Source organism: Ptychodera flava, chromosome 6 (genome assembly GCF_041260155.1).
Source record: "Ptychodera flava strain L36383 chromosome 6, AS_Pfla_20210202, whole genome shotgun sequence".
NCBI classification, from domain to species: Eukaryota; Metazoa; Hemichordata; class Enteropneusta; family Ptychoderidae; genus Ptychodera; species Ptychodera flava.
The window spans coordinates 15,951,668-15,964,300 of record NC_091933.1 but is presented as its reverse complement, the minus strand read 5'-3'; the positions used below and the strand labels follow the sequence as shown (position 1 = coordinate 15,964,300).

Here is a 12,633-nt window from a genome sequence, read left to right as displayed (position 1 = left end):
CTGCAGCGGAAATACTGTATATGCATCCAGTTGCCTCAATGGGAATATTGGACCTTGAAACAGTACGCCATACATACCTTAGGAAAGAATTCTTTCTACTACTACTTCTATATAAACCGTATCTAGGCTGATCGCTGGAATTTTTTGTGGATAAAGCTCTCCTATACTATTACAGGAGAATGTTTGTATAACTTTTGACAGAAATTGCCTATTGGAACTTTTTTCCCACAAAAAGTTCAGAAAAGCCTAAACACCTAATTTAAATTTCTAAAACTTTATTCAATAGACATCACTTGACTTGTCTTTGTATTGTGCAAGGACTAACAAATTGCATGGATCGTATGACTGTATGTACGGGCTGTATTGGAAGTTAGCCATGCATGCTCTCTCACAGATGCATTGTGGTTTAATTCCCAGGACAGCAGACTTCAGACGGAGATTTGCTTTGGAAGTATATGTAGGCTGCTAGAGCTGATATTACCCAGATTTGGTGGGATTGAAAAGAAAAGACATCAGAGATTGCATATGATTGTCTCAATGTGGCATCCAACACTTTGGTACATGATACTCGCAGTCAGGCTGGGAATATTTCAATGTAATAGATCTATGAAAATGTGACAAAGCCTGCAGCTGGAATAAGAATTCTCTTTTCAGAAATGACAATATACCACGCTTATTAAGCTCATTATAATAAAAACAGAAAACTACCCTTTCCAGTAGAATTTTAATTGTGCCTGACATCAGTATTAGAAGACCTAATCTGTATGTCTGTATCTGTCGGCCATAACGACAATTGTGTGATGAATTTATTATATAAGTACAATATTTTCCTGTGTATTATTTGTGGAATTATGACCAGTTTGTTTTCTTTTTGTTTTCCCTTCCTTTACAAGTTTACAATCCAGAAGATATCTCGCCATGAATTTGATAGACTGCTGTATCATCGATTCATGTCATAAACAACTTAAGGAAAGCAAACTTTTTGATGATACAGAATTTTGACTCTTTATCACCATCAATACAAACTCACTTTTTGTCTTTGCACACAACATCAGCATACGTAGACTTCATTGGAACTGACACTGGTCCTTCAAGGTATCTCCACTGTGGCAGTTCACTGTATCGTCCATTTTCTCTGGGTAACTCCCACTCTGTCCTCTCTACAAAATTCACTTTCACCAGCCCTGGACATGAGATGTATATTGTACTGCGTAAAACACAAAATAAAGACAAATTAGATTAATTCAAAACATCAAATACCAATACGTTACATGAAATTTGTACATCTAATTATTTCGCTAGAAAGTCATGTTATTATGTTTACAGGAAACACTGAACCTTGTGAATTGCAATCAACTATTGAAAATCACCTAATAAATTGTTATCTCCTAACATTTTCAGTGATTCCTGTCAAGACACACAAATGTTACTTCCCACAGAAAACAAGCACATACATGTACTGAAATGTGACAAGCCTGGTAGAAGTGACTCTGATAGGAGAGTTAGAAACCAATATTTGTATATGTATAAACAATGTATACCGGTTCACAGTTTTTAGATTTAGGTAAGCTATGTATACCAAGACTACAGATGCTAATATTAACTTTTCAGTTAATCCTCATTCTACCAGGCTCCAAAGACAAACCATTGCTATAAATATCACTTGGGAGAAAGAGGATTAATAACTGTATGGTAAAGACTTCAAACAGAGGAAATTTTATCCTGCAGGACTTCGACCTTCACATGTGACCTTGAGTTGAACTATTGTGGTAGAGTTTCAACTGGTCATGAAATTGGTCTTAAATTTCCAATTAGGGAAGAGCCCACCGCCATGCCTACACAAAGTGATATGTTAAAAATGATCAACTGACCAAATAAATGTACTCAACATGACTATTTTACAATCACCACTCCAATAAAGCAGCTTGTTATCCAGTATACTCAATCAAAATGCAGGGCCATACAATGTTTGCTGATTCAAACCAGAGGCCCCAATGTTTGAAAGTTTAAAAATTTCTCTTTCAAGTTGAGTATCACACTGTAGGATATAACAACTTGTATTATATTGGCAGAAAATTATATTGAGAGATAAAACATATGGACTACATTGACAATACAACAAAAAATGTGGGCTGGGCTGGTTCAATCTCACAGATTAACATTTGCCACTATCAAAACCTCATCTACTGTACAACAGGTGCTAAGATAGTTTGTAATCTTCATCACTTTTGTAATCGCTCTACTGTTACTGCCCTCCTGGATACAGCTGTCTAATATATCAAGTACTAGGAGCATATATGTTGCAAACTTGCTGTATCTCATAGGTGTACTAGTACTTAACATGAAAGATCTATAATAAATTGTACCGCTGATCATACTCAAGAGAACACTTCCTATACAAGATGAACACCTTGTTCCCATTAGACCTTTGTTCACAGTCCATATCACATGATTTAACATGGTATAAAAACATTGAATAAATTAAAAGGGAAAACCTCAACTGCATTCCTTCAACAAGTGGATGTACAGCTAACAAAGCCATGCAATTGGTAAATGTTGGATACACTGCGCCAGCATGATATGTTAAACCAAAGCAAACTGGAATCCTACAAATTTGGTTTTAGCAAGTGATTGTAAATACATCAGACAAGAGTCTGCCCCGATTTAAGGCCTGTGTTGGCACCAAATTGTCTCATCAGAAAATTTACCCACCAGATTACAATTTCAATAGAAAACAAAAGGCCATCACACCTCCACAATCCTCTTACAGACTAGAACAAAGGCGATCCCAGGGATGTGAACAGTTCCTTTAACCATGATGGTGGCAAAGACATTCTGAAAACACCTTCTGTCATTCATCAGCATATACAAACATAGACAATTCACAGACAGTCTTTTACTAACTCACTTGTTTTTCCATAGACCCTAAAAAAGGTCTATGGTTTTTCACAGTGACTGCTACAATACCATCAAAATGCCGTCACTGTCTGGTGCCTCCTTTCATCTTTAGCTGCAATGCTTATGGTGATTTATCGACAAAACTTAGAAAGGCTTTCGTTGGAATGGGGACATCACACAGATCATTTGAAATTTATGGGCTAAACTGTGATTACCATTCAAAATGCCTTGATCAAGTCAGGTCTATGTATGGCACTGTCCATGGTATTGTAAGAACTTTATGTATCTACATTCCTGACTTGCATGGGCAGTTTTGTTGATAAGGTTTTTAGCAACAACTTTAAGCTCTGCAGTGATGGGAAAACTATTTAGGTGAATAATTTTGAGTTTCATATTATGTCATATTTTAAATTAATTTAGAAATCAAGCTTACGACAGCTTTGTCAGCCATCTTTGCCTAATGCACCACAATTAGACTGAAAGGCATGCAAACACAGAATTGTGGATTTAGTGGCAACAGTGACAGCAACAACTCACAGTGTGACCTTACCCACAATTCTCCATGATCTGTACACACAGAGATCACTCATTGAACTGAAGCAAATTTCTTCAGTACACAGAACAGCTCGGTCAATATTTCAAAATTCTGACATTTTTTTGATGATCATAATTTTTTGTTCCTGCTGTGAATGTGAAGATCAACCTCTTTTCCGAGGAGGATATGGCAATTTTGTAACTTATTGCCTTCTTATTCAATTTACTCTTGAACTTTAAACATAATCAATAATTTTAGAACATATTTTTATCAAATAATCTTGTAATTAAATTCTAAGTTTCATATTGTTTGGAAATTGATCAAATTGAAATAGCCTAGAGCAAACAATGTCCGAGTGCACAAATAAAGGGGAATTGTGGGTAACCTCACTTACTGTGCCACTGACCACCTTGCATTGTAACCAAGTGCATTGCCATTATGATGACAAATTACAGCACAAACCAAGCAGGCTGCTGATTGTGTTTATTTTTGCAGTGTCTTCATTTCTTGGTCTTATTCTAAAAGCACATGTTCTGTATGTGTTTTACCATAAATGTCATTTGCTGTTCTACTCAGACACACTTTGCCAGCCACGATGCTCATAGAAGGTACACATTGGCAAGTGGACTGTTCACAAACTGTGCATGGAAAAAAACCCAATTATACCAGACAGCACAGTATATAAGTGCATCCATGTGGGACATGTTTGCTAGTTTGGAGCTGTTGGACAAGTTTTCTGATTGCATATCATGAAATCTTGTCTGTAGAAGCATTTCTCTATAAAGATGGGGTCGGTCTGTAAGGTCCCTGAAGAATATTTTGATGGTCCTATATTTATACAACACAGTTGCACAGGTGCACACTGGTCTTGCAGACTGTGTATAAGTAAAATGGAAAATCTACCGGGTGAGAAAAACAACATGGATGTATGGTCATAGACTTTGAAAAAGTTGTTTTTCTCACCCCTTGTACTGACTTAAACACCCTTCATTATGCTGTAAGCATAACAGATGCATGGCCTTTCCCTGATTTTTAATTGCCTTTTGTGTTCTTGACTCCCATTGGATGTCAAACTATGTGCCTGGGCTCATCAATAGCTTTATCTTTTATTTATTCCTGATAGTGTAACATATGTTGTGTAACACACTGTAATCTTCCCAGAACACGGAGTATCATCGCAAACACTGTATACTTGGTGAGCAAGCGGTCTTCAGCTTCAGCTAGAAATCTATATTTGTCACGTTCCCTAGCCCTGACATGTCAAGGGGTTTGGCCCAAGGGCTGTAAATAATGGGCAAATCACCAGTGTATGTGCTTCCTGTCTTTTTTCCCTTTGGAATATTGATTTTAAAGCCATGTTAGTAGCAGTGAGGATGCTATAGAGCTACTGGTACAGTGCTCGTGTCCTCATGTATGTTTCAAGTGTTTACAAATATCATTATATGTCAATATGTAATCTACAGATACAGTCCTGTAAGTGTTGATTAACACTCAAAGTTGCTTCTGTCTTTCTAGTAACTTTTCTTTCCCACTCTGGATATAAATATCGTCATTGACAGTGGACAGTTCGATCAAGTCAATTATTCAGGGCAAAGACAAATTACAACATTTATGACTTCTGCCTTATTAAAGTTCCAGTGGTTGTAACTTTTGATTTTTTCCTCAAGTTTTTTATTTTAATGACAGCATTTTTTGCCCTACTCACCAAAGCGTGTTGAGAAACACAGTATTCAGCTTGTCAATTAAGCCTAAAGTGTAGACTGCATTGCTATTATTGACTAGTGAATTCTCCTACAGACGAGAATTCAAATGTAAAGCAACAACAGTGCATTCGACATGTATAGAAGCTGAGTTGACAAGCTAATAGTGGATTTTTCAACATGCGTTCTGGAGTAGGAGACCTTGAAATGGACATACAAAACAAAAAGTGAAAAAACTCTTCGAAAATTCAGATTCAAATTTGACACTTCAACAATGAGTATATTTCACAATTTACAAACCAATACAGGATAAAAATGGCCAGATTTTTCACTTCGTTTTTTTTTACTTCAATTTTTGTGTTAAAGCTTTCATCCGGATCTGTAGATGTTGGTGTGAACTCTTTGATGCAGACAAAACACTGTGTTTAGTACATGTGAACTTAAGTACAAAACCCCAATGCCCGTACTTGTATATTGGCACTCCATACAACAATGTGCACACACTTCACCACAATCACTGACTCCATACGAAAACAAATTCACAGCACAGACCCTAGGCCTATGCTCAGCATCACAAAGACACTGAAATTTCATACATTCCTGAAGCTGCCAATGCTTTTTACCTGAACTCATAATGAAGCAGCTAATATCCTACTGCTAAAAAGACACAACATTAATTGTTCCTAATCAGTCTGTTATCACATAGACAGTATAGAGGGGGAACTCTACTGTCTATGGTTATCACCAGTAGGTCTGATAAGTATTATCTGGCTTTCACATTCAATCACGTTGAATGTTAAAAATCTATCTCCTGTGCATTCAAACTTGACGCCGTAATTAATATAAAGCCGATTGTAATCACTGTGGAGTGGGATAAGAATTTTGCCACTGCGCACTCCATGGAAGTGTAACAGAGGGTCATTTCTAAAGACCACTGCTCTGTGAAACATCTGACAAATCAGAATTCCAATGGATAATTGCTGTCCTTCCTCTACATGTACAAAGCACTCACAGCAATACATGTACATACATGGTCTATTATCTGCAGACATGACTAAATTGATCGTGCAAAACACTGCCGAGGTTTTCTAATTATTCTCAAAAACAGGGAGCTAACAGCTTGAAATGTTTATCTACTTACAGTAAAACACATCAGCACAAAATCCTAAACCAAAAGACAAAACAAAGATGAGATCAGCTGGATTTACACAGTCCTTCACAGGGAACGGTTGGTTAATTTTCCCCTGTGGCCGGTGATCTGCTCTTAATGAGAGTATCTGAAGAAAACAACTGGTTGTAATTGCTTAGATACAGTGAAATGTCCATAAACATAGATAACATGGACAACAGATAAGGCAGAGAGATAAGAAACCACAAATTGAATCCTTGCAGTTACCCCCACTACTATGTTTGCTCACTCATGAAACTTCTACAGTTAAGCCTAAATCCAAATGGTTCACACCATAAGACAATAGCTGTCTATATTCAAAGGCAGTATTTGCACTTATTTGATTTGATGTTCATATTGTTCTATGTGTGTACCTATTGTACTCACACCTTGCAAACTATTGTTTTCTATTGCATTTTAAATTAATTGAAACAATTTGCCTTTTGTTTTAACCCTTTCCCTGCTAGATACCGGTAGTATCACTTCCCCCATCTGCCAAGTCAGTAAAAAGCAGTATTGAACCAAAACCACAGTCCCTCAACACTTTGCCCATATGTATGTTCATCCACTTGGCTTGGTATGTTAAGCAGCTTTAGTCTGTAAAATCATGTTTATAGTATTTCTGTCTTCAGTAATGCTCCATATGGGACATGTTTTGCACAACTAGTTTTAACCAACTTGACCTGATTGTGTCGTTCAGATTGACCAGTTTGCGTCGGTCTACACCGGTGCTGGGCCCGGGCTAATGTAAAATAACCAATGTGGACATGCATGCTGCGTTGGTCTTGAGCCAACGCAGTTTGGTCCCAGTAAGAAGGGGGGTTTAGGGCCGACACAAAATTTACATGTAGGCTGACGCAAATTCATGTGTGTAGACACATTGTGTCAGCCCTGGTCCCAGTTAACCAGGCCTCCGCCATGGATTGAAGTTGAACAGTCACCCTATTCACACAAAACAAACAGTGTCTGAAACTAAAGTTTACACTTATCGAAAGTTTACAATCTAGTCTTTATCATCCCATGTACACACAGAACTATATCTTCCCAACAACTTTTGCTCCACAAGCGAGAGACTATGTCATTCGATTCACAGTGCACGTGAGAGACGCATTGGTTACAACATAGACTCTCGAGAAAAACGGGACAGGCAACTGCTGAGGTTTCTTTGTGCGATCTATCTTTGAATACATTAAAGTTTATTTGCCAAGCGGTCCCCGATAACAATACTTCGTCCTTAACACTGAATCTCATTAACGATCAAACTGACGTTCTGAATATGTACACTTTGCTCTTGCATGGCACGTTCCGAGTAATGACACAGAGAATTTTGAGGGTTTTTTGATACTAGTCATGGTGAATGTTCTGGTAACGATGAAGATCACATTTTGGATTCAAGCCGAAGCCAACGGGAAAAACCAGACGATAAAAACAGTGTACATTTAGCCATAGACGCTACAGAAAACTCTTGCTAGATATCGACAATATAAGTTTACATTCCCTACCATAAAAATCTCCGATAACAACAAACATTTACAAGTTAGACAGGTTTACACTTCCCCAGTCCTGCAAAACGAAAATCTGACCTTTATTTCATCTGTCACGCAACATTTGACAAAAATCAGGGAACACAAAAAATGACTACTCCATCGGAGCTCAAAAACGACCTCTAACATTTTGGTACTGTTTTAGCCTAAAGAAACACCAAAGTTCAGATAAGCTACACATGTTTACATCCGCAAAGTACTAGAAAATACATTTGTAACACTGACTTTCGCTGTCAGGAGAAACTTCGCGATAAATCGGGAATATCCATCCGTTGGTGGAGTCAGAAGCGGTAAGGTAGACATGCATTTACACAAAGCTGAACGCTGTCCTCCTAAATTTGGCCGTTCACAGTTTTCAAACAACAACATTTCAGTAGATAACATACATACTTTACCGAATCATGGAGCACTCCTCGCACAGAAAATATTCCGACGGTTAAAAAACTGCAAAAACGAGGGAAAATTCGGAGATACACGGACGATTGCGGAATGTAAACAACTCTGTGATGTCAACTGCTGTTAAGTCTGGAACTGCAGCGGTATGTGTTTCGGATTTCTATTCGAAACTTTGTCACTTTACAGCAACATACTGACTCCCTGCAGACTTCTAGTTGCATCGAATCTCGCTACCAATATGTAAAAAGTACTTTAAAACAATTTTGACGAATTCTTCTCAAAATAGTTGTAACGCTTTTATTTCTAAAAATGGACTTGCGGGTAATCCGGAATAACTTGTAATCCGAAAACATTATTACCGTATACCCGCATGCACTTGTCTATGAACCGGACGTTGTGCAATCGATCGGGCCCAGCTTCATTCCTTCCCCGACCCATTAACACCTCTTAATTATTCCAAGATAGATCAGACGCTGCTAATCCCATAGACCCTTTGTTCTCTATCGGAGTTGCCTGTCCCGTTTTTCTCAAGAGTCTATGGTTACAACGATGTCAAAAATGCCGAGCTCTGGTTACTTCTCCACTGCTGTCGCACTTATACCTTACACTCGTCCAATAAATAGTGAAGATCTCTCAGATGGTTAAAAGGGCGAGTGGTGGTCATATTTGCCCTTCTTGTGCGTAAAACACACAGGAAAATCATGAAGAGTAGAAACAGCGTGTCATTATTCAAATGCACCATTTTGAACTTTGACAGGTCAGAGGTCACAAAGGACGGTAAATTTACGTCGGCCCTGGTGCTGGTACCTGTAAGTGTGGATAAGTGCGGACGCGGACCAAATCTATTGAATTCAGTTCAAATTTCAGTTGGATTGCAAATGTGAACAAAGTAGAAGTTGAAATATGAACTTTGCAGGAAAAGGGTTAATAATCTCATCAGGAATGCCCAGACATATCTTATAAGCCAAAAACGAACAATGGCGCAATGAATGTAGACTCATCTGTACCATGGAGGTAGCCTCCATGTCTGTACAGACATACTACATGTACATTCTTGTTGCCAAATACTTTGCACTGCACTGGAGAATTATTTCTCTATCCAGTGATTTCCACCACTGTTCAGCCGTCTGTATCAAGGGCGTTGATCAAAATCTCTGGCTAGAGAAATAATTCTCTGGTGCAGTACAAAGTATTTAGCAACAAGAATAAGTTTACAGCAGATACTGATTTGTGTTACAGCCAAAGATGAAAGAGAGCAAAAAACCCACAATGAACTACATTGTCTTAAAAGTTTCCTGAAAAGATATCCAAGATACATGCAACTCAGTAGAGCTAGGCAAATAGCTATATGTATAGATATAGAGTTGCAGTTATACAATAAACCTTCTTGTTTCACAAGGAGGGATATTTCAGATATGCTTTTATTAACTTCCCATTTCTAGCCATTAAATTAATGAAACAATTCTGGTGGATCTTAGGACTGTAAATCATACACCTCAAAATTACAAGTAAAGTAAAAACAACAAGCATTTTCTATAATTCATGCCATCATGGGTGGGTATCAAGCACACAAGTGTAAAAACAGCCGATGCTAAATTCTTTCATCAGGTCCAGGGCACCTTTTTATCCAGGCAGACATAGCTTTTCAATGGCATTCCTGAATCAGCAAAAGAATATTTGTTTATTTTTTGTGAAAAACCGATAATGAGGGGCGGCGACGACTACCTTGGCTGGCTGGGGACAACAAAAGGGTAATGGCCGACAGAGTTGGGAAGTGACTACCTGCATGGTTTGTATCATGTACAGCCTGCAGTAGATCCAAGGCAGGGTAGAGATCGTAATGGAAGGGCAATGGAGGGCAGTTATATTTATGGTACACCCACATTTTCTGTGGGAGTAGGTCTCATGGCATTCCAAACGACATCACCAACACACTTAGAAGTTTTTTAGAATCTAAAAATGTTCAAAATAGCATGGATGTGATGCAGGTGAAAGTTTGAAGGGTACTAGGGTTGTGCTGAAGACTGTATGACCTTCCTACATGTACATTGTGTTACTCAGAAGCAAGGCTATCTGTGCTTTCTATTGGCTTGTAGTAATTGCTGTCTCATCCGTATTTGACAGAAATAGATATCTGGTTCTGGAACAGTCCATTGACAAACAGCAGATAACAGAGATTCATCAAATCTTTACTCTGAATGTGATGCCGGGTTATCCATTCCTACAGAACAAGTTAACTTTACATGTATTTCTCAAAATATGTGTCTGCAGGTGTGAAACTGTTCTGTATTAGATGTGATCATGTGCGCTTTGTGCATGAATTCCGCCATTGTAACTAGTGAATTACCCAGAGGGGGAAAACATGAACAATCCCGATGGCCTGTCCTGTTTGATGTGACTAGAGACTCTAACGTTTCTCATGTAAAATCACATCATTGAAGAAATCAAGGTACTTTGAATTCAATGTGTTTAATTCCGGTCTCTGGTAACAGTGTAGCTAGAGACTCAATTCAATGCATCTACACATTCAATGCGAACACAGGGAAGGAAATGTCTGTTGTTCAAAAAAGATGCATTGAAAATAGCGGATGTGCACATTTGCTTAATACCACTAAATTCAAGTCTGATTTTGTCATGTTCACCACTTGGTCTGCGTATGTGCAGTGACGCTATTGTTGACTTACTCAAATTTTGCAAACTAATTTTTTCCAGATCAAATCAACTTTAATATGTGCAATAACTAGTCACCTTTCAAGAAGTGAAAATGCAGCTTACTCAGCAAATCATACCTGATGAGCAGTTCAATCAAGAGTAGATTACCAAAGAAAATTAAAATACATGTAGTCACTATGGCAAAAATAATTCCTTTTCTTTCTAAATTGTGCATGTACTTTAGAAGATTCTTACTCAAAACTTTCTGTCATACCCTCATCACTACCCAATGTTGTGAACACCTATTTCCAAGTGAGCGGGTCCACACCCACCCATGAAAACAATGGGTTTGGACCATACCATAGTGATGAATGGGTTGATTAAGACTACCAAGCGTACCAACAGGCCTACATGATTACATGTATTCAATAGGCACTTGACCAGACTGTCCTTGGATATTGTGTGTATGAAGAACAAGAAACCACTGAACTTGATCCCACTTACAAGATCAGAGTTAAGTAATGTGAACAATTCAGTAAAAGTCAGCTCAATGTTCTTGTGATCACAGTCTAATATGAAATAAATATGAAATTACAGAAATACTTGCAATGATGATATGTATTAAAGTCAACATGTTTCTACAATCATAAAACAATGAGTAGAAAACAGACTGCCTATGCTGTGGAGTATACATCCAACAAATGCCATACTGATTGTTCAGAAATGACTCAGACTGCATGATATGTCTATCCCTTTCTGTCTGTGGTTTGGGAGTACCGGTAAATGTGATGGTCAGAAACCAAACATGTGACTCATGTACAGAAATGATCATCAGTACTTGTCCTTGTTAATGCAAAACTCAAAAAAAAACCCATCAAATTAAAACTGAACATGTTCACCATCTAACAAGCCAGACTTTGACGGCAGGCTACCCTATGGCAGGATGAGTTTATCAACTGTGTGCACGATATTCAAGTTTGCTTTCTATGCTAAGTATATACACCAATATAATTTTTATCTTGCAACAGCCTCTGGGAATACTTGCAATGTGTCAAAAGAAGTACAGACTGGTAATTGTTCAAACATGGGGATTATATAAGTTTTTTTGACTCTACATAAAACATCCATTTGACTGATACTGCCACTGATCAGACATATTCAATACAAAATACGAAACGATCTTCAACTCAACTGAGTTAAAGCATCCACTGAAGGAAATCAAACCTGGCATAAAGTTAATTGAGATCAACTTTCTGTGCCGATGGGTCAGCTGTGTTGTGTGCAATTCCATTATAAAAGTGCCTTCTCAAATGATCTGTGAGCCTTAATGTCACTGATCTTTGAACAGGAACACAGACCTTTATTTCCTTGTAATTCAAGTCGCACACACAGCCATGCGTTTATCATTTACTTTTAATCTGCAACAGAACACGCTGTCTACGATCATTCGAGAGAAATCCGAGTTCTCTATCGGATATGAAAATCGGGTTGAGTAACCACTGAGGACAACAAATGGAATTTGTCAACCAGTAAATCACAGACGATTGATCAAGCATCCCTTTTCAGTCCTTCGATACAGCTGGTCCAGCTATACATAGCATTACAGTGGGTCTAGTCACAAGTAGCCCTTCAATATAGGAGCCAAGCAACATACAATTGTTTGATATTATTGACATAGCTACACACCCACGGCAGATAAACACAGACGGCCCAACCACCAAGATACAAAACGAGTACGTG

At 38.1% G+C, this 12,633-nt stretch overlaps 1 protein-coding gene across 2 annotated transcripts in view; it reads right to left on the bottom strand.

Moving 5' to 3' along the window:
- The window catches only part of LOC139134975 (uncharacterized), a 44,187-nt gene that overhangs the window by 22,932 nt on the left and 8,622 nt on the right, over positions 1-12,633 (bottom strand). Inside the window, exons 1-2 of one of the 2 annotated variants that reach the window (XM_070702094.1) lie at positions 8,241-8,383; positions 1,031-1,207 (exon numbers count right to left, since the gene is read on the bottom strand). In XM_070702094.1, the coding sequence (XP_070558195.1) occupies positions 1,031-1,207; positions 8,241-8,248 (185 nt within the window). In that variant the 5' untranslated portion in view covers positions 8,249-8,383. Of the gene's footprint in view, positions 1-1,030; positions 1,208-8,240; positions 8,384-12,633 lie in introns of those variants that run through there. The other variant, XM_070702093.1, reaches the window with a different exon arrangement.